The sequence below is a fragment of the Asterias amurensis genome, chromosome 7 (assembly GCF_032118995.1).
Source record: "Asterias amurensis chromosome 7, ASM3211899v1".
Lineage (NCBI taxonomy): Eukaryota > Metazoa > Echinodermata > Asteroidea > Forcipulatida > Asteriidae > Asterias > Asterias amurensis.
The window spans coordinates 15,903,700-15,925,795 of NC_092654.1; the positions used below are offsets into that span (position 1 = coordinate 15,903,700).

General features: G+C 38.4%; 1 protein-coding gene across 2 annotated transcripts; it reads left to right on the forward strand.

The window, feature by feature from the left end:
• Positions 1 to 1,586: 1,586 nt before the first annotated feature.
• Positions 1,587 to 20,681, forward strand: LOC139939991 (N-acetylglutamate synthase, mitochondrial-like). 2 transcript variants are annotated; one of them, XM_071936181.1, is made up of 12 exons: positions 1,587 to 1,690; positions 3,075 to 3,556; positions 10,966 to 11,091; positions 11,758 to 11,871; positions 12,339 to 12,517; positions 13,404 to 13,566; positions 14,221 to 14,398; positions 14,987 to 15,080; positions 16,376 to 16,538; positions 17,163 to 17,257; positions 18,373 to 18,552; positions 18,989 to 20,681. In XM_071936181.1, exons 2-11 carry the CDS (start codon positions 3,110 to 3,112, stop codon positions 18,539 to 18,541), a joined length of 1,728 nt encoding a protein of 575 aa, XP_071792282.1. In that variant the 5' UTR covers positions 1,587 to 1,690; positions 3,075 to 3,109; the 3' UTR covers positions 18,542 to 18,552; positions 18,989 to 20,681. The 2 variants fall into 2 exon arrangements, with proteins under 2 accessions (XP_071792282.1, XP_071792281.1); XM_071936180.1 differs by having other exon boundaries at positions 18,373 to 20,681.
• Positions 20,682 to 22,096: the final 1,415 nt, after the last annotated feature.

Here is a 22,096-nt window from a genome sequence, read left to right on the forward strand (position 1 = left end):
AGTCCTATCTTTGGACCAGTCCTAACTTTGCCCCAGTCCTATTTTTGGACCAGTCATAACTTTGGACCAGTCCTAGCTTTGGACCAGTCCTAACTTTCGACCAGTCCTAACTTTGGACCAGTCCTATCTGTGGACTTGTCCTAACTGTGTACTTTAGTTCTAACTTTGGACCAGTCCTAACTTTAGACCAGTCCTAACTTTGGACCAGTTCTAACTTTGGACCAGTTCTAACTTTGGACCAGTCCTAACATTGGACTAGTCCTAACATTGGACCAGTCCTAACTTGTGACTTGTCCTAGTTGGAGATATAAAAACCTAATATCACGAATAACTCGTCTTTTTGTGAAATCCACCCCTGTGGTTTCATTGTGTGATTTTATTATTTTGTATTGTAATGAAATAACTAAATCCATAATGTGTGAATAAATCAAATAGAGTGCTTAGATATCGTGTGTGTTAAGCGCATATATAAATGCTTGTTATTATTATTGTATTATAAGTTGTGAAACAAATGAATCAACTACTTTTGTATATAAATTTGTCAATAATAAAAAGTACTTCTCTGTCTTCTGTATGATCAAACTTTATTTGAGAATTTTTTTTACTTGAAATGTTTCTTAAAGACAGTGGACACTATTGGTAATTAGCAAAGACCAGTCTTCTTACTTGGTGTATCTCAACATATGCATAAAATAACAAACCTGTGAAAGTTTGAGCTCCATCGGTCGTCGAATTTGCGAGATAATAATGAAAGAATAAACACCCTTGTCACACAAAGTTGTGTGCTTTCTGATGCTTGATTTCGAGACCTCAAATTCTAAACTTGAGGTCTCGAAATCAAATTCGTGGAAATTTACTTCTTTCTCGAAAACTATACGTCACTTCAGAGGGAGCTGTTTCTCACAATGTTTTATACCATCGACCTCTCCACTTTACTCGTAATCAAGAAAGGTTTTATGATGATAATTATTTTGAGTAATTACCAACAGTGTCCACTGCCTTTAAAGATGATAAGATCAAAGATGATACAGATGATTTGGATAAAAAACATCTGTCTCGATTATTTCATGGAGCTGCTTAAAGGATCTTGGTATTTTTTGTAGGACACAAAACACAATGTCCACAGGTTGACATATGATTCTCGCACAGTTTGAAGATATCGATGCAGAGGTGTTGAGTTTTTGAGAAATCAGTAAACAAGCCGTGAAAATGTACAGTGTGTCCACGTGTGTCTAATCATGGAGGATGGAGATGCCTTTGCCCCCCCCCCCCCCCCCCCCGCCAACCCCCGAAGTTCTGCAATCACTTTTTGCGGGCACCCAGACCATGCCCAGACACACCACAAGAATTATCAAAAACAAACTTTCATCCCCCAAAGAACACTGCCGATACAAAAACTTTCGTTTTTTAAAAACATTTAGTATCCATTTATTTCTGCCCCATAACACCTTTTTCGTCAACCATTTATCACACTAAACCCAAAATACGATGAGGGTCCGGAGGAGTTTGTCAAGTTTTGGCCTATACGTCAAAGAGGGCGCTATATTATACGCTAGTTTATTAAAAAAAAAATGAAATGAAATGGGGTTCATGGTTCATCGTTGGTTGTAAGAAGATGGTTCCGACAAGACGATAGTCTCTAGTCGGTGTCAAAAGTCAGCTTAGCTTAGTTTTCCCCATGATTATTAAGGTAGGATTTATAGTCTTAAGTAGATCTGGATTTAGTTTTGTTATCTGTTGAATCACCTGGTCGTCATTACGTTTGAAGTGCCTATTTAGTATTTTTATCGACTATTTTTTATAAAAAGTAAGGAACGTTATTCCGTATGGATTAGATGCGGTCCTACTAAAAGCCGACAACAAGCCGACAACGCCGACAACAAGTCCAGAGCGCCGCCAACACGCCGCCAACACGTTTTAAATACCTCAAAAATGGCAAATAAACCATATACATTTTATAACTATATGTGTTCTGTAATATAAACATAAAGTTAATGTAAAAACTTCACAAAAAGTGTGAATTTTTAACCAGAAAAAAACTTCACTTGCACGGAAAGCGGTCGGACGCCATCTTGGCTTAAAAACCGTGTTTGGACCAGACCATTATGATACGGGTAGATTTAGCACTTGTCAACAACAGAGGGCGGGCTTCATGTGAAGACCTTCACTGCAGTATGCACAGTGCATGACGCCCGCCCTCTATTGCTAAGTTTGACTCACCCGCATCATAATGGACTGGTCCAAACACGATTTTAAGCCAAGATGGCGTCCGACCATTCTCCGTGAACGTTAAGTTTTTTTTCTGGTTAAAAATTCACACTTTTCGTGAAGTTTTTCCATTAAATTTATGTTTATATTACAAAACACACATAGTTCTAAAATTTATATGGTTTATTTGCCATTTTTGAGGTATTTAAAACTTGTTGGCGGCGTGTTGGCGGCGCTCTGGACTTGTTGTCGGCGTTGTCGGCTTGTTGTCGGCTTTTAGTAGGACCCATTAGATGGCGCTACCACCTTTTCACTCTTACAAAAAGGGATCTCCTTCTTGAGCTAAATTAGATACTATATTATTTCATATCGAATTAAAAAGAGGTGGCGCCGTACGGAAACTTTTTCTTAAATGATAATAGTATGACCGATAATGTCCAAATTTCAAAAAAAGGAGTAGGCCTAGGCCTAACTAATGACAAAATAAAAATAATAAAAATTTTGCAAAGAAGAAAATAGTGCCCCAGCCTAGCCCCATAAATCGACCGATTTATGGGGCTAGCCCCGGCTACCATGGCTACTGGGTGTGCATGTATAGTTGCGATAACGTAACCCTCCTCCCGCTATTGGGGGTAGGGTTGCGTTATAAATCGCAACTATGGCTTATGCAAAATGTGCGATCTGTTTTCACTATTTTCTCGTGACGATCCGACTCAGTTTCAAACTTCTATGGGTTTTTCAGTTCGTATTATGGTGGATACCTAAAAGTGCTTACAGTACACTTCCAGCAACTGTTTTTGTAGCAAAAACCAATTCTGTACTGTTCCAATCATGTCTAAATTTGTCTGAATTTCAATTTGATACAGAAGTGAATATTGAACGACTTCCAACATGTGAGGAAATGATTTGGTGCATCATGCTGAAGAAAGCACTGTCCAGAACTGCCAGTATTGGTCACTTTGGGGGAAAAGGTAGCAAAAAGTGTCTTAACACTAATCTGCGGAAGTCCTTTTGCGAAAACCACAACAGGAACAATGATGCCACGACGGTTGTCCTGTTGAAGATGACTCCAGAAAGTAAAACCACCAATGACTCTTCAACGAATGTTCGTGCATGCCGCAATCATCATATAGAAACAAAGAAACCTGATGTTGGAGGTGTAAATACTAATCGCTGTTGGTTGACCGTCCGAGACAAACAAACCCAATGCATCCAGAAGTTGGCAGGGTATCGGTTGCAGCAGCATCGTTGCAAAAGTGACTATAGTTGTATAGCACCATCATTAGGGAGTAATTCTTATCCTGGGAATGGCAGTCGTAATCGAGATTTAAAGCGCTTTCTTGAAGAGGTGAGTATGCAAATTTGTCAAGAATCTTGTAAGTTGTAATGAAAGATGGCTGACCATTTAAAGCCATTATACACTTTCGGTACAGAAAAAAAATTAAAAGTTCACAGATTTACAAATAATTTACAGGGTTTACAGAAGGTAATGGTGAAAGACTTATCTTGAAATATTATTTCATGAAATGCTTTACTTTTTGAGAAAACATAAAACAATATCAATTCTCGATAGCGAGAATTACAGATTTTTTTAAAACACATGTCATGACACGGCGAAACGTAGGGAAACAAGTGTGGGTTTTCCCGTTATTTTCTCCCGACTCCGATAACCGATTGAGCCTAAATTTTCACAGGTTTGTTATTTTATATATAAGTTGTGGTAAAAAAAAAAAAAAAAATGTGATTTAAATTTTTGGGTCAACAGGCTGTTTTCACAGCGAATGTTTTGGAAGAGTAGAAGTCAACATGGGAATTCTTCGTTGTGAATTTGTGACGTCAAAATTTCGAATCGTATTCAAAGGAAGTATGAACAGGGCTTCAGGCTATTCGTTACCCTGCCCAAACTTTAATCAGACATTTGTGTTCCGAAAAGTAATATTGAGTTAGAACTTTTCAAACCTGTTGGGTAACTGTTACTGTTCATGAATTGTCTTTGTAACTGTTTCACCCGAAAACATCTTTTGAGTGGCAGGGGTCGAAATTGCCACTAGCCCGCTAGCCCGGGACTACCAGATTTACAGCCGGGCTACTCATTTTTCCAGTTTGATAGCCCGACGGGCTAGTGGAAAAATAATGCAAAAATCATCATCACAAACAATAAAGAACTATGTTATTGGTGTATTGTAAAGTTTGAGCCGTGACGCGAGACATAATGTGTCTTTCGGGCTACCAAAATCTAATCAGGGCTACTAAAAATTATTGGTCACTAGCCCTGCTGACTACCATGGAAATACACTTAATTTCGACCCCTGAGTGGACATTGGTTCTATAAAGAACCAGTGGTTGCCAACTCATCGTTCGATCAGTAGGCTCTGAACGTTTTCAGGAGAAGAAGATGATCAGAGCATATTGATCCATGAGACGATCAGGGCCCAATTTCATAGAGCTGCTAAGCACACAAATTTGCTTAGCATGAAAATTCTTTCTTGATAAAAACAGGATTACCAACCAAATTTCCACATTTTTAGGATTTAAAAAACAACAGCTGAATACCAGTGACAAGCAATATGCAGCAAATGAAAATTTGGTTGGTAATCCTGTTTTTATCAAGAAAGAAATTTCATGCTAAGCAAATTTTTGTGCTTAGCAGTTGTCAACCAGGGTTGTGTTCTTTCTCTGTGACATTTGCTACTTTATTTGCAACATTTGATTTAATAAGCTGTGTCTCAGATCAATGCACAGTGGGCATCATTTTAAAATCTGTGCTGTGCAGTACAATGTGTTTTTTCTCAAGAGTGCTGGGCAAAAATTGTGAGTCCTGAGCAGGAGCCCGCCCAGCAACACCCACACCGTGGCTACAACACTGTTGTCATCCATCGGTTAGAATAGAATAGAATAATAATGTTTTATTGTCACTTGTAAAAAAACAAATATTAGTACAGTGAAATTCGTTTTGGTTTTGCGTGTCTAAAAATTTGTTTGTTATATACAAACTACACTAAAAATTTACCATTTGGGCGATTCCAAGCAAACATGGACATGACACCAAAAAATTAAAATTGTGTAACAACTTTCTTTCCACGTAAAAATTATAGCTAACATATGAAAGGAAACAGACATTAACTTTTTTTACACACTCTGTACCATTTTGTACAAATTCAGCTCATGTTTGCACAAGCTGTGAACAGACCCTAAAAAGTGAGCACATTAAGGTGATTTCTTCAAAGTTAAATATTGTCCCCCACAAAGGTTCTTCCAGCAAAACTTTAATAGTTGTGATTAGCAGCAGGTACAACTATTTAAAATCCAGAATGAATTTTAATTTGTGTTTCTCATTTAAGCAATATGTGAGTGTACTTGTGGGAGCTTCAACAGGGCGTAATGCGACTAACCGAGAGATGAAGTTATTTCAATTGCACGAAAAATCCACTGACTATCTTCATGGCAATTCAAAATATGCTTCTACCCTTATTACCAAGTCTGAAATGAGTAAAGAAATCAACACTCTAGTTGGTGTATTTTAATAACGAGTCATCAAAAAGTGTAATGCGACTAACCGGTAATGCGACTAACCATGCAATGTAATGCGACTAACCAAATCTTTTATCAAGAGGAGGACGCTAAGAGGTCAGCAAAGCTGGATATCTTGGTTTTGACTTACTAGAGGACAATATTACATGAATTAAGAGATCTGGGGCTCTGCAGATGCCACTCATGCCCTACCCACAATGCATTTTTCCATGCTGAAATCTATAACATGTGTTGTACATGTGCCACTCCAATCTAGTTTCATCATAAACATATGAAACAAAATAAAGAAAAGCAACATTTCTGAGAATTTTGAGTAGAAAAGTGAAGTAATGGAACTAATTTACTCCACAAATTAATGACATATGTACATGTTGTACCATTGCCTAGGCTGAAAAAGCAGAATGATGTTAAAATACAAGGAATTCAAGAAGAGCACAGAAAAATCTCCCAAAAGAGCAAGCAAAAGCAAAAAGCTGATGTCCTCTTGCCACCATTTTCCTTCAGAAAGAAGAAACATGATAATTACAAAATGCTGCCTTACAAACCAGGGTAGTGATGCAAGGGTAGCAATGCATGGTCAGTGGTGTGTGGTGTAACATTCAGTGAAATGTATCCAGGTAGAGTCGAGGAGATGGGTGATCAAGAAGGTTTTTTGTTTTGTTTTATATACTTTTTCGACACAAAACAAATTGTTTGTTGCATTGAGGAACCTGTGATAACCAACAAGGCCATTTTAAATTCACAGTCCACTTTTAAACAATAACCCAAACTTTGATTTTTCAGGGACATGGTTACATGTATGTAAGTCACTTTAAATCTGTGATTTTATTTTTGTTCAATTCCTACATACTCGGCAAGATATTTAACATTTTATGTATAATGCACAACTCTGAAAATAAAGGTGGTCAGTAAAATGGGAAATAATAATATTTCCGAAAAATGTAAGTTTGCTTTTCTAAAAATACACATTTCAGCCTTGTTTCTATGATTTTTAAGAGAAAAGGCGTTATTATTTTAGTAAAAACAAGTGAAATTAATTTATTTTGTTTGTTGATAAGGAATGAACCCAATTTTGCCAAACAAGAACTCAGTTTGGGCTCCATTGGGCTTGGCTTAAGTGGCCGGACAAACTATAATGCGACTAACCGTAATGCGACTAACCATGGTTTTGCCACGTAAATCTAAAAGTTCAAGTTGCTGACTATTTATAAGTATCCTGTTGGATACTAATGTATAAGAGATGTGTGCTAAATGTAGTAAAACCTTTGCAAGTTTTTTAGTTTGAGGAAACTTTCGAATTGAGACAAGTGTATTTTTTATCATGTCCTTTTTGTGTAATGCGACTAACCGCTTTTTACAAAGCTATAACATCCAGAGTACAACGCCCACAACATTTTTAATATCATCACTTCAAAGCCTTGGGTGTCAAGTACAAATCAGTCTATAAACTTAGTGGAAATAATATCTCACATAGAACTACTAGCACCAAGATCGAGAAATGACACTAAAAAGTGTAATGCGACTAACCATGGAATCGCCCAGTTAGAAAAATACATGGAAATATAATTATAAACAACTCTGAAAAGTATTACAATATACAGGCGAAATACGAAAGATAAAAATAGTGCAATAGAATTAAAATCAGAATTAGACATTCATGATTAAAACCTGTCATGTAGAACACGAACAGCTGTGGGATAAAAACTCTGCAAAGTACGGTTGGATCCAGATTTAATTGAACGGAAACGATTCTTAGACCGCATGGGCTGAAAGAGGGAATGTGCTGGATGGGTGAAACTGGTCATCTACTATAGAGAGGGCTCGTTTTTTAACTCGAGAGAGATACAGTTCATCAAGTGATGGAAGTTGGCAACGCAGTCGTATGTAAATAACGAGTACAGCAAAGGAGACAAAATGCAACCCTGTGGCATCCCGGTATTTAAAACCAAGGGTTTGGAATAATTATTTCCGACTCTGACAATCTGAGAACGATCCAATAGAAAGTCTAAAACCCATTTACAAAGATTAACATTTAACCCTAGAAGAGTCAACTTGTCATATATAATTTAAAAGGCGAAATCGTGTTAAAGGCCGAGCTGTAATCAATAAATAAAAGTCTGGCATAATTAGGCATTTTTTGATCCAGAAACCGTGTTACATTAAATAATGCAAGAGACACTGCATCCTCTAGTGATCTGTTTTTCTCGTAAGCAAAGTGATAAGGATCAAGAGCAGGTGGAATATTAGCTAAAATATATTAATTTTGGTTTTTTACCCATACACCGATGTGTGTTAGCACTGTATACTCAGTACTTTCCCGAGTCCTGTGAAAAAATATCACAGGCATGTTACTCGGGTGGGATTCGAACCCACGACCCTTGCAATTCTAGAGCAGTGTCTTACCAACTAGACTACCGAGGTTGCCCGGCAGCTAGAGGCAGTTCGAATCCTATGTTTTGGCAGCGGGTACCGCAACGATATAATAGATGTTAAATTTGCATCGGGGATAAAGAATATTAATTTTTTTTTTTTTACCCATACACTGATGTGTGTTAGCACTGTATACTCAGTACTTTCCCGAGTCCTGTGAAAAAATATCACAGGCATGTTACTCGGGTGGGATTCGAACCCACGACCCTTGCAATTCTAGAGCAGTGTCTTACCAACTAGACTACCGAGGTTGCCCTCGGTTCAAATATATTGCCGTACCAGAGACTCTAAACACCAGAGACTCGGTTATTTTCAGAACCAACACTACTTGGAAGAGATTTTTCATATGGAAAAAGCAAACTACTCTTACTAAGTTCTACTTCCACCAAGTTTCAAATCCTACTTATTTCACCTGACATAACCTGGGCCCAATTTCCTAGAGCTGCTAAGCATGAAATTTCTTCCTTGATAAAAACAGGATTACCAACCAAATTTCCATTTGTTGCATATTGCGTGTTACTGGTATTCAGCTGTTGTTTGCTTATCCTGAAAATCACGTGGAAATTTGGTTGGTAATCCTGTTTTTATCAAGGAAGAAATTTCATGCTAAGCAAATTTTTGTGCTTAGCAGCTCTATGAAATTCGGCCCAGAGCTTACTGATTGAATCGTTGAGTTGTCAACCAGGGTTGTGTTCTTTCTCTGTGACATTTGCTACTTTATTTGCAACACTTGATTTAATAAGCTGTGTCTCAGATCAATGCACAGTGGGCATCATTTTAAAATCTGTGCTGGGCAGTACAATGTACTTTTTCTCAAGAGTGCTGGGCAAAAATTGTGAGTCCTGAGCAGGAGCCCGCCCAGCAACACCCACACCGTGGCTACAACACTGTTGTCATCCATCGGTTAGAATAGAATAGAATAGAATGTTTTATTGTCACTTGTAAAAAAACAAATATTAGTACAGTGAAATTCGTTTTGGTTTTGCGTGTCTAAAAATTTTGTTGTTATATACAAACTACACTAAAAATTTACCATTTACAAAAATACATGGAAATATAATTATAAACAACTCTGAAAAGTATTACAATATACAGGCGAAATACGAAAGATAAAAATAGTACAATAGAATTAAAATCAGAAATAGACATTCATGATTAAAACCTGTCATGTAGAACACGAACAGCTGTGGGATAAAAACTCTGCAAAGTACGGTTGGATCCAGATTTAATTGAACGGAAACGATTCTTAGACGGCATGGGCTGAAAGAGGGAATGTGCTGGGTGAAACTGGTCATCTACTATAGAGAGGGCTCGTTTTTTAACTCGAGAGAGATACAGTTCATCAAGTGATGGAAGTTGGCAACGCAGTCGTATGTAAATAACGAGTACAGCAAAGGAGACAAAATGCAACCCTGTGGCGTCCCGGTATTTAAAACCAAGGGTTTGGAATAATTATTTCCGACTCTGACAATCTGAGAACGATCCAATAGAAAGTCTAAAACCCATTTACAAAGATTAACATTTAACCCTAGAAGAGTCAACTTGTCATATATAATTTAAAAGGCGAAATCGTGTTAAAGGCCGAGCTGTAATCAATAAATAAAAGTCTGGCATAATTAGGCATTTTTTGATCCAGAAACCGTGTTACATTAAATAATGCAAGAGACACTGCATCCTCTAGTGATCTGTTTTTCTCGTAAGCAAAGTGATAAGGATCAAGAGCAGGTGGAATATTAGCTAAAATATATTAATTTTGGTTTTTTACCCATACACCGATGTGTGTTAGCACTGTATACTCAGTACTTTCCCGAGTCCTGTGAAAAAATATCACAGGCATGTTACTCGGGTGGGATTCGAACCCACGACCCTTGCAATTCTAGAGCAGTGTCTTACCAACTAGACTACCGAGGTTGCCCGGCAGCTAGAGGCAGTTCGAATCCTATGTTTTGGCAGCGGGTACCGCAACGATATAATAGATGTTAAATTTGCATCGGGGATAAAGAATATTAATTTTTTTTTTTTTTACCCATACACTGATGTGTGTTAGCACTGTATACTCAGTACTTTCCCGAGTCCTGTGAAAAAATATCACAGGCATGTTACTCGGGTGGGATTCGAACCCACGACCCTTGCAATTCTAGAGCAGTGTCTTACCAACTAGACTACCGAGGTTGCCCTCGGTTCAAATATATTGCCGTACCAGAGACTCTAAACACCAGAGACTCGGTTATTTTCAGAACCAACACTACTTGGAAGAGATTTTTCATATGGAAAAAGCAAACTACTCTTACTAAGTTCTACTTCCACCAAGTTTCAAATCCTACTTATTTCACCTGCCATAACCTGGGCCCAATTTCCTAGAGCTGCTAAGCATGAAATTTCTTCCTTGATAAAAACAGGATTACCAACCAAATTTCCATTTGTTGCATATTGCGTGTTACTGGTATTCAGCTGTTGTTTGCTTATCCTGAAAATCACGTGGAAATTTGGTTGGTAATCCTGTTTTTATCAAGGAAGAAATTTCATGCTAAGCAAATTTTTGTGCTTAGCAGCTCTATGAAATTGGGCCCTGGGGTTATGAACTTGTTGAATGAAAGGCAATCACATTATTTATTTACATACCATCATGAAACATTTACGATCCAGACTTCAGGCTAACCATTTCCCTGCCCATGTGAATGTGGAAATAAATGTTATATTGATTGATTGATTGATTGATTGATTGATTGATTGGTTGATTGATGAAAAATAACATTTCTTTTTGTGCACATCTTTCTGGTGTTCTTAATATCACAGGTCGGTACAAACCAAAAGGAAGCACGTTATTGGCTGAAGCAATTTCAGCTTATAAGTGGCTCATTACAAACTAATCCATTTGCAGTTGTTCAAGTAGACCAGGAGATATTCCAGCACTCGGAACAGGTGGGTACAGGTCTGTTGTGTGCTTCTTTTTAGAAAGGGCAAGGGCACCGAGTCATTTTTCCTTGGTAAAGTTTCCCTTATGAGGAGATTGTAAAAAAAAATTGAGCATTTCAATGGCACCAAGGCAATGACCAGGGGGCATGGAGGCAATCGCCATCGTCGCCTCCGTGAAATATCAGACCTGTAGGAATTTAATTGAAAGGGGACTTTGAGGCACTGGGTGTCAGCAGAAATATCAGGGCCCAATTTCATGGCTCTGCTTTACCTGGCTTGAGCAAAGAAGTGGCGCTTGCAGAAGCAGGGAATTCCACGCTTATGTCAAGCAAATTTCACAGGTTAGCAGGGAATTTCTGCTTGTATGTGTGTTCACTCCGTGTTACTCAGTGTTCTTCGCTTACACAAATAACTAGTGCAGAAATCGTGATTGTAAGCGCAAAATTTGGCGGTAAGCAGACCCATGACGGGTCCATGGGTTTTGTCACCCTTGGAGTGCCATTTGCCCCCTTGGGTGTACAAAACACAATGGATCCCGTCTTCACAGCGTGCAACATTTGTGTACTTGTATCTGGTTCCATGGACAGAAGGCATTTGGGATGAAGGAATGTTGGGAGTCAAGGATCCTGCATTGATGCTTCATGAGATTGATCTATTTTTTGTGTTTTACAGTTGAAAGCTCTGAGCTCTAATCTGGCGTTCCTACACCGCAATGATATGAAGTTATTAGTGGTTCATGGAGCAAATCTTCTTGATAATAAACATATGTCGGATCAGCAGTTACAGGTAATTGAAATGGAATATATTAAATAATACACAACTCCTCTCCACAAGTTCATTAGAATTACACACAATAAAAAGATAATTGAGAAGGCAAGACCGGGGAGAAAAAGATATTAAAGACAGTGGACACTATTGGAAATTGTCAAAGACCAGTCTTCTCACTTGGTATATCTCAACATATGCATAAAATAACAAACCTGTGAAACCTTTTTTGGACACTAAGTTAGAATCTTTGACAATTACCAAAGGTGTCCCGTGCCTTTAAAAACAAGTCTGGTACTGTAATAATTGGAGCTACATTTCAGAAGTCTTGTTGACTTTCCTGCAAATTCGAGCTCTGATCATGTCTTTGAATTTCCATGCACCTACATTACATTTAAGCACTTTCAATTCAGTGACAATAAATTGGCAGAATGAAGCAACCCAAAACTAATCATTTGTGTACTTATCCATTGTTTGGTACCATGTAGAACAGTCGTCATAAAGTAACTACAGAAACCATGGTGATGGTGAATTTTCTTGAGGCCAGTGGGGCACCGGCACACCCTATTTTTTCTGGAAGTAATGTCCTTAGAGCAGAGCGTATTGAAGGGAGTACACACGGAAGGGTCAAGAGTGTCAATAAGGAGGCATTAGAGTGGTGCATAAGGTATGTGGTTCTCTATTTTTATGGTGTGGTTTTGAAGTAACATTTGTCAAATTGTGGAGGCTTCCAAGTTCTCGAACTGTTGATATTCGAAAGTGCAAAAAATAGTCAATGGCCTGGCGTTTTGGCCCTAGCAGAGTCTTTCTCAAATGCTGAATGACAACACAACAAACATCAACATGTAACTAAGTGTAACATAAGCAGTGAAGTGAAAATACATGAGCTAGAGAAAGAGAGTCGGTATTACAGTGTTACAAGTGTTGATTTGGGTACTTTTTGTAGCACAAAACACAATGTCCACAGATTTACATTAAACTTACACCGCTTGAAGATATTGATAGTAGAAAGCGTACCTTAAAGTATTAGTTGCTGAGGTGCTGTAGTTTTTGAGAAATAAGTAAAACAATGTCATGAAAATCTGTTTTTACATGCTAAAATAATTGTTTGTCTCATGATCACTGAGACGAAAATTGTTTTACTCATTTCTCAAAAACTACAGCACCTCAGCAACTACTTTCTACTGTCATTATCTTCAAACTGTGTAAGTTTAGTGTAAATCTGTAGACATTTTGTTTTTTGTCATATAATAAGTACATAAACCCTTTAAGGATATCTGAAAGTGTTACAATTTGTAGAACTTTTATTTTATACCCTATGTAAAGTTATGAACCCCAGGGGTGTAATCCCTGGCTACACTACAGTTAACGATTGTATTGCTTCTGACTGGCATCACAAAGATAATGACAAAATAGGGACACCGCCAACATAGGGCCGGATAGCTCAGTTGGTAGAGCGCTGGCACGTTAATCCAGAGGTCGTTGGTTCGAGTTCCACTCAAATCAATTTGTCTGTGTTCAACCCCAAATCAATATTTAATTCTTGTCTACAGTTCCGGCCATATACCTGTGCTGAGCTCCATAGGAGAAACAGACAGTTCACAGTTGGTCAGCATAGATGCAGCGCATGCAACAGCCGAAGTAGCAAAAGCCGTCCGACCTATGAAGGTTCTCTTCCTGAACACCACAGGGGGCTTAAGGGATCGCTCTGGACGGGTAAGAATAAGCGCGACAGCGGGGTCCATGTTTTAAATGGCCGTCGATTTCACCAAACTCTTCCAAACTTAATCTTAAGACTTAGAACAGGTTCAGTTCCGTATGCAAATACGTGGAATGCATTGAACCCATCCTAAGTTAGGATGAGTTACTCGTCCTAACTTCGTCCTAACTCGAGGTTGGATTAATCCTAGGGTTTCGTGAAAACGGCTGCAGGTGTCACGTAAATAATTTTTGCCTCAGTTTTAAAGCATGTAAAACGTACTTACCGGTTGTGATACAATATATTCTAAAATGATTTTCCTCTCAATGAGACAAAATTATTTTTTTGCAACATTTTACTCATTTCTCAAAAACTACAGCACCTCAGCTAGTAATATTTTAAGAGAAGCTTTCTACCATCATTATATTCAAACCGTGTAAGTTTAATGTAAATCTGTGGACATTGTGTTTTGTGGCCTACAGAAAGTACACAGACCCTTTAACAGTAGTAAGTTACCAGCCTAGATAACTTTAATCTTATATACTAGTGACTGGTGCTCCACTCAGTATTTTCTGCTTAGCATCTTTATGAAATTGGGCCCAGGTTTTGGAAAATTAGAATGTCAATTTACCAGCCTCGTGACTTTATGTATTTTTTGTTTAATTTGGCAGATAATTCAAGAAGTTCACATACCAGTTGATCTAGAGTCGCTGATGAAGCAGTCTTGCAGTAGCCGTGATCATCACACCAAGAAGCTTGTCACGGATCTTGTGGCTCACCTACCCCCTTTATCAGCTGTTGTCATCACTTCAGCCAGGACCATACTGACTGAGTTGTTTACACATCATGGTGAGTTTCATACTTCAATACTTTTCTCCTGAAGACTAGCATACTGAACGAAACGTTGAGTCGTTGAAGGGACACGATGCCCTAGATCGGACGAGTTGGTCTATGAAAAGTATTTGTAACTGTTTGTTATAAAATACATATGGTTAGAAAGATGTTTTAAAAGTAGAATACAATGATCCACACAAGTTTCCCTCTAGATTGCAGGGTTTTCATTTTACTTTGTGAACTAACACAGTCCGCCATTTTGTGGAGTCAGAAACATTTTTACTAGGATCAATACAGGATTAAAACATTGAAAGGTTTCAAAAACCATAGGAACACATTGCCTTTAAATTTTTTTCCAGGATAACAAATATTTTTTTGCTGTAAAAAATCGTTTGTGGTTCCATAAATTATAAATTGTCCCATGTGTACTTCATTATTGACATTTTTTGTAGCTGACTTTTCAAACAGTTATCTAAAAGCTTGGAATGTTAAATAAAATGTGTAATTTGCTGTCAACATTTTTCCAGTTTAATTGTAAAACTAAAGTTATTTTTGTGTTTTTATTTGGCCACTAACATATAACATTTCTTTTGATTTATTCAGGGTCTGGAACCATGTTTAAGAAGACTGAGCGAATTTTAAAATATAAGAATTTGGAGGATGTTGACTTGGAGAGACTCAACAAACTAATTACAAGGTAAACACAAACACCTTTATATTTATGGGTATATTTATGGGTGCGTTCGATTTCATTCCCTGTGTCAACCCCGCAGTGCTAATTTTGGTGAGCCCTTGACAAGAGCTAATCAAACGATCACTCACCCTCTCGTGGTGACGTCATACACCTCGGGCCAGCCCCAAGTGACCCGTTGATAAGCAGGGCATTTGGGGCTGACCCGGGTGAGCCCCTGGAATTATGGCAAAGCTATTCGAACGTACCGGGGGCAGAACGGGGTCGACCCGGTGAAGCTAATCGAACACGACCTGCATTAATTTTGGTTTTACCCTTACACTGATGCACTGTATACTAGGTACTTTCCCAAGTTCTGTGAACAAAATCACAGGCATATTTTTTACTCGGGTTGGGTTCAAACCCTTCCTTTTGCAATTCTAGAGTAGTGTCATGCCAACTTGACCACCGAGATTGCCCGGTAGCTAAAGGCAGTTCGTTTGTAGTTTGATAAGACTGGTTTCACTTACAGGACAGGGTTTTTGTGTTTGGTTGTGGGGAAAAATGGCCTCTCTAATTGAAAAGTTAATCCTTGCTGGCCTTCTAGGCAACAAGTTTATAATTTATAAATTTATGATTTGGGGTTGAACAGACAAAAATTAACCTCCAGCCACCTCCGATCTGTATGCAGGTGAACTGACAACAAAGCTATCAAAATTTGCGTTCACGTTCTCAGGAAGTATGTGCCAGGCTTTGGTCAAACTTCTCCTCAAGATTTTGAAGATTCTTTTTGTTCCAATTTGTTAAGAAGGATTTGAAACTTTGCATGATGGAAATACGATAAGGAAAGGTATGCAGTATGAGTTGCGGTGGTTCTGAAAAGAACCATTGGTTTCAACGCTTCTAAATGAGTTGGGGTGGTTCTGAAAAGAACCGCGGGTTTCAACTCTTTTAAATGAGTTGGGGTGGTTCTGAAAAGAACCGTTGGTTTCAACTCTTCTAAATGAGTTGGGGTGGTTCTGAAAAGAACCGTTGGTTTCAACTCTTCTAAATGAGTTGGGGTGGTTCTGAAAAGAACCGTTGGTTTCAACTCTTCTAAATGAGTTGGGGTGGTTCTGAAAAGAACTGTTGGTTTCAACTCTTCTTAATGAGTTGGGGTGGGATGGTTCTGAAAAGAACCGTTGGTTTCAACTCTTCTAAATGAGTTGGGATGGTTCTGAAAAGAACTGTTGGTTTCAACTCTTCTTAATGAGTTGGGGTGGGATGGTTCTGAAAAGATCTGTTGGTTTCAACTCAATTTGTTGTCATGATATTGTGTGTAGGTCATTTGGTAAGGTACTAAAGGACAATTACTTCAAGGAGTTGGAGAGCAGACTACACACAGTGTATCTATCTGAAGGATACAGTGCTGTTGCCATCATTACACAAGAAGCAGGAGTCGGGATACCATACCTTGATAAATTTTCAATAAGCCTTCAAAGACAGGTAAGATGATGTTCATTCATAGCTAGGAGAGTTCATTTAATCTTGAAGGCACTGGACACCTTTGGTAAATGTCTTAGACCAGTATCATTAGTATATACCAACATATGCATAAGATAACAAATCTGTGGAAATTTGGACTCAGTTGGTCATCCAAGTTGCAAGAGAATAATGAAAGACAAAACACGCTTGTTACATTACTATGTGTGCTTTCAGATGCATAATAAAAGGCTTCAGCGAAAGTGTTTTATTATTTGAGTGAGAAATAACCTCTTTCTCAAAAACTACGTTACTTCAGAGGGAATGTTTCATACTATCAACAACTCTCTATTGCCCAGTACCTAGTAAGTTTGTATGCCAACAATTTAGTTTTAGTACCTACCAATAGGGTCCAGTGCCTAACGTACTTCCCGTCAATTGCAAACACAAGCCCAGTCCTCAGTTTAAAGAGCTGTTTAGATAGGCAGAACAAATTGTTTAACAATTCTACCCAGCTGAAATGAGCAGGATACCAGTCACCAGTGAACCTATTTTTTGTTTCCATTTTGGGGGCTCCATATCCAATTTGTTAAATAGTTTTTTTATTTGAAAGGTACTCAAAACACTAATAAATTTATTCCATTGCAGGGGGAGGGAACCAGTGACATGTTGTGGAATTGTATCCGAAGGGATTTCCCAAGCCTTTTTTGGCGGTCTAAAATCTCTAACAAGGCCAACGCATGGTAAGTACCGTGTCCAGTTCAAGTGTGCACCATGGTTAACTAAAGATTGACTATTTTGACTCGAAACCAGGCTGGTCGACCATTAGTTGACTATTATGGCCAACCATTTAGAGTCAGCCTCAGGACCATGGTTTCTTCCGTGGTCTCCGTGGCCTGTTCCATTGTAACATGTGTAAAGCGCAGAAGGGAACCAGTAACACTACAGCGAAAATGCGGAGAGCAATTGAGTGTTCCCGATGGTTGTCTAGACTTGTAAACAAGGGGAGTGAATGCGTCACTGCGCATGTACGTTGCTGGTCAGTGGTCATTTACAGGTCAACTAAATGTCCGCACTCGAAATTGCTCCTGATGGTTGATATTGGGGACAGGAGCAGTGTTGTAGTCGGAGAACAAAACCTTTAATAACAAAATAGTACTTGTAGTGCACAACATATATATCCTCCTAACAATTCACACAGAAACACAAGACAATTAAATTAAACTGTGCGGTTGTCAATTTTCATGAGGTGAGTTTTCAGGGAAGTTTTGAAGAATTTCTTTCAGACAAAGCCAGTTGGAAATAGGTTTACTTAAAACATGGTGCATGAACATTTTTAAATGGTAGCCCTTACAAAGAGATATCTGGATCTGGGAAAAAGTTCTCAACGCTCTAATTAGATCCAAACGAGAAGAGAAGATGACCCATGTGGTCAAGTAGGCAGTGAAAATCCAATCCACATAGTTCCCCCAATGGGATTTGAACCAGGGTCCTAGAGGTGGAAGGCAAGGCAAGACACCAAACACCAACCTGACAAATATGAAATGTTATATTTCTTGAATGAAGCACTACTAAGAATTTCAATTTTAACCCTACATGTACTTGTGTAGTTTCAAAAGTTCTATTGTCGGTAATATATCAATTGACCCCTTGCACGCACGTCATTTTTGTGGTCAATAGGTTTACGTGTAAACGTCGCGATGCCTAAAATACGCACTTCAATGAATAACGCACAGTCCGCATTGCCCACCAGTATGGCGGTTCCAAGATTTTCTGATGATGACGTCAGGTGAATTGGGTCAATACTGTATATATATTTTTTTAAGTGACTGTTTTATCATGACTGATCCTTGTCTAGGTATTTCAAGCGTTCGGAGGGCAGTTGGAGCAACAGTAAATTCACCGTATTCTGGTACGGCATATCCAGCCAGCAGCTCTCTTACACTCTGGTGGATTGGGCAGTCAAGAAAGCAATATCCTTCCATGAACACGATGAGGATGAAGAATGGACGGCAGTCACAGTATAAAATCACAACAGGTAAATTGTCGCTATTATTTTTTAGAAAAAAAATTACGATAGATCGCCTTATATCAACCAGGGCTTGGATCACTTCAAAGTTCACTTCAAATTTACTTCGGGGATAAAGAATACTAATTTTGGTTTTACCCTTACACCTATGTGTGTGGGCACTGTACTTTCTTTACTCGGTACTTTTTTTTGAGTAAGTAAATATTCAACTGCAAGGAAAACTGACTGGGAAAACTGACTGGGCAAATTTTGATTACAATTTGGGGTGAACAAAGAAAAATTGACTACCTGTAAAACAGGACTAGCACCGATAACCTCCAGTTATAAGTGTCAGTGTAGTGTCTCGGGAAATATGACCGTCAGGTTATTTTTTAACCTCTGTGAAGCGACTCAGGACACTTTGGGGGTTAAGGGCGCTATATTAAAGTAGATTATTATTATTCAGAGATTAACATGGGCTGGAGGATGATGATTCAAAAGAGGGCGCTATCACAAGATGTTTGTACACAACTTGCTGTGTGAAGGGACAGAATCTCCCGAGACAGAATCTCCTGCCAAACCGGCAACCCTTGATGAGCTATCCATGCCCAATTTCATAGAGCGTCTTAAAGGCAGTGGACACTATTGGTAATTACTCAAAATAATTATTAGCATAAAACCTTTCTTGGTGACGAGTAATGGGGAGAGGGTGATGGTATAAAACATTGTGAGAAACAACTCCCTCTGAAGTAACGTAGTTTTCGAGAAAGAAGTAATTTTCCACGAATTTGATTTTGAGACCTCAGATTTAAAACTTGAGGTCTTGAAATCAACCATCTAAACGCACACAATTCGTGTGACAAGGGTGTTTTTTCCTTTCATTATTATCTCGCAAGTTCGATGACTGATTGAGCTTAAATTTTCACAGGTTTGTTATTTTATGCATATGTTGAGATACAACAATTGTGAAGGCTAGTCTTTGACAATTACCAATAGTGTCCACTGCCTTTAAACACAAAAGATGCTAAGCATAACAAAATAAAGCTTACCAGAGTAAGGTTACCAACCAAACCACCATGTCACAAGTACAACTTGTGACTGGTATCCCGCTCTCTTCTGCCTACCAGAATATTATTAAGCAATACTTCATCCTTGAGCAGCTCTATGAATTTGTGCCAACATTTCAATGTCCATGAAGGAGATTTTAAAACTTTGGTTTACACTGGCAGAGCAATGTATGGGTGCAAAGTTATTTATTGACAGTAAGTACTGTCACAATGTGGGTAGGTATGTTGAGGTTTGGATGTTAGTTCTAATGTTTTTTTGCAGTGATGCATGATGATTATATTAAGCACCTTTGATTTGGCGACGTTCGTCTTCTGCAAAACAAACTACAAAGGTACCTTAACACAAAAAGCCCATTTTAGCATTTAGGTAGCCTGCAGCATGCATGACAAACTGTATGTTTAAAAAGCCTTCAAAGGCGTCATCATGCAGTATAAATTTCTGAAGAACTGCTCTGAAGAACTTGAAAAATGCATGAAATGTTTCACACCTTCAGATGGTATTGAATTACTATCATTTCGTGTTTTTGGAAAGACAAGTAATTTGCTTCACGTTACTAACACATAGAACTTATGTGTGTAACGGCAAACTTTGTAGGACTTTTTGTATTTTCGATCAGAGGGTTTGAGTTTATTGTCAGACAACATTTTTATCCCATATCCCACCAATTAAATTACAAGAGTCTCTATTTCAGTTAAAATAGAGAATATAGTGCACTGATTTTACGAACAGTGATCAAGATTAGGTTAATCAGTAGATAGGGAAAAAATGTTCAAAGAAACGACAGACAATACTCGTAATTTGTTTATGGATGTATTTTTTCCATAAATTTTATCAAATAAATCTTCTTCTTTTTTTCCTTTTTCTTTTTAGGGTGGGGGAATGTTTCTTACATTTTTATTTGAATTTATTCAAGAATTTTTCGGTTTAACAAGGTTGAACAAACATTGATGTCATCTTGTGTTGTGTAACGCACGTAAAAGAACCCAGTGCTGAAGGGAAGGGGTTTTGCACCAATGTTCCTGGTTTGATTGGCAGCATATTGTGCCACAGCACCTGGTAAACCATAACATGGAGCTGTATAAAAAGAACGGGGGGGGGGGGGGGGGGGGGGGGATCGATCCTAGGATTTAGGGCGATTCCTAACTCTTTGTGAATCAACCCTAGGTCTCATCATAATTCAAACGTAGTCCCACATACCTTGCAGGAAAATACTGAATGTTGAAGCGCTGTGAGCGTCACTGAGTGACGAGTATATGAGTGCTATATAAGAAGCCACTATATTATTATCTTTGAGGTAAACCGATAATGAAACGCACAGACTTGTATGTGTGCGACGCACAGTGTTGTTCAATGAACAATCTTCTTCAGACCACTGGGCAAGGGTTCCCAACTGAAATTGATGTCATATAAATAAGATCTCTGTTACTGTGTTTCTTAAAAGCAAATGGTACAACAACCTTGGGCAAGTTTGTTTGATGTATGATAGACAACCTTGGGCAAGTTTGTTTGATGTATGATAGACTCGTGTACAAGTCGTTAAATGGTTTTTCGTAGTGAGATAGTCGAGTCTTGGTGGCGTAATGTTTCAGGTCTCCGCGATCGCATACTGCTCACGCGAGATCACTGCTCTCGCGCGAAGCTGCTGGCTGCTGACTACCCCCCATTTAATGAGAATGTACAGCGTGAGAGCAGTAGTCTCGCGAGGGCCAGCTGTCTCGCGAGAATACTGCCAATGTTGCAGGATTCACGGAGTTGGAATGCTATCACCGAGACAGACATTTAACGACTTGTCCACAAGTCTAGATGAACGACTCTACTGTTACAATCCTTTTTGTTTTTGACAACGCTGCTTTAATGGACGTGTAAAGCTCAAACTAAAAATTATTATTGCCAAAGATGGAGAGTATAATATAAAAGCTGAAAGTAACTCAGGTATATTTCCTATGAGTGTTTATAGCGAAGTGTGCTGGTGCTGCAAGAGAAATTTTACTCAGATTATGCTTAGCTTTAATGGAACATGTTGCCTTCGATCGGCCTAGTTGGTCTTTGAAAAGTGTTTGAAACCGTTTGTTATGAAATGCATATGGTTAGATAGATGTTTTAAAAGTAGAATATAATGATCCACACAAGTATCACTCAAAATTGCACGGTTGTCCTTTAACCTCGCGAACTAACACTATCGGCCATTTATGGGAGTCAAATATTTGACCGTGTTAGTCGACGAGGTAAAAAGAAAACCACGCCATTTTGAGTGATACTTATGGGATTATTATATTCTACTTTTACAACATCTTTCCACCCATATGCATTTTATAACAAGTGGTTACAGAACGCTTTTCAAAGACCAACTTGACCGATCGAAGGCAGCGTGTTCCTTTAACCATCGGACTTTAGCTCATGATGTGTTCTCAACTGAAACTAGCTCAGAATACATGTTAGACTTATTATTGTGGTGAACTACTGAAGTACATAATATTCATGTAAGAATATTTTATCTTATTGAGGT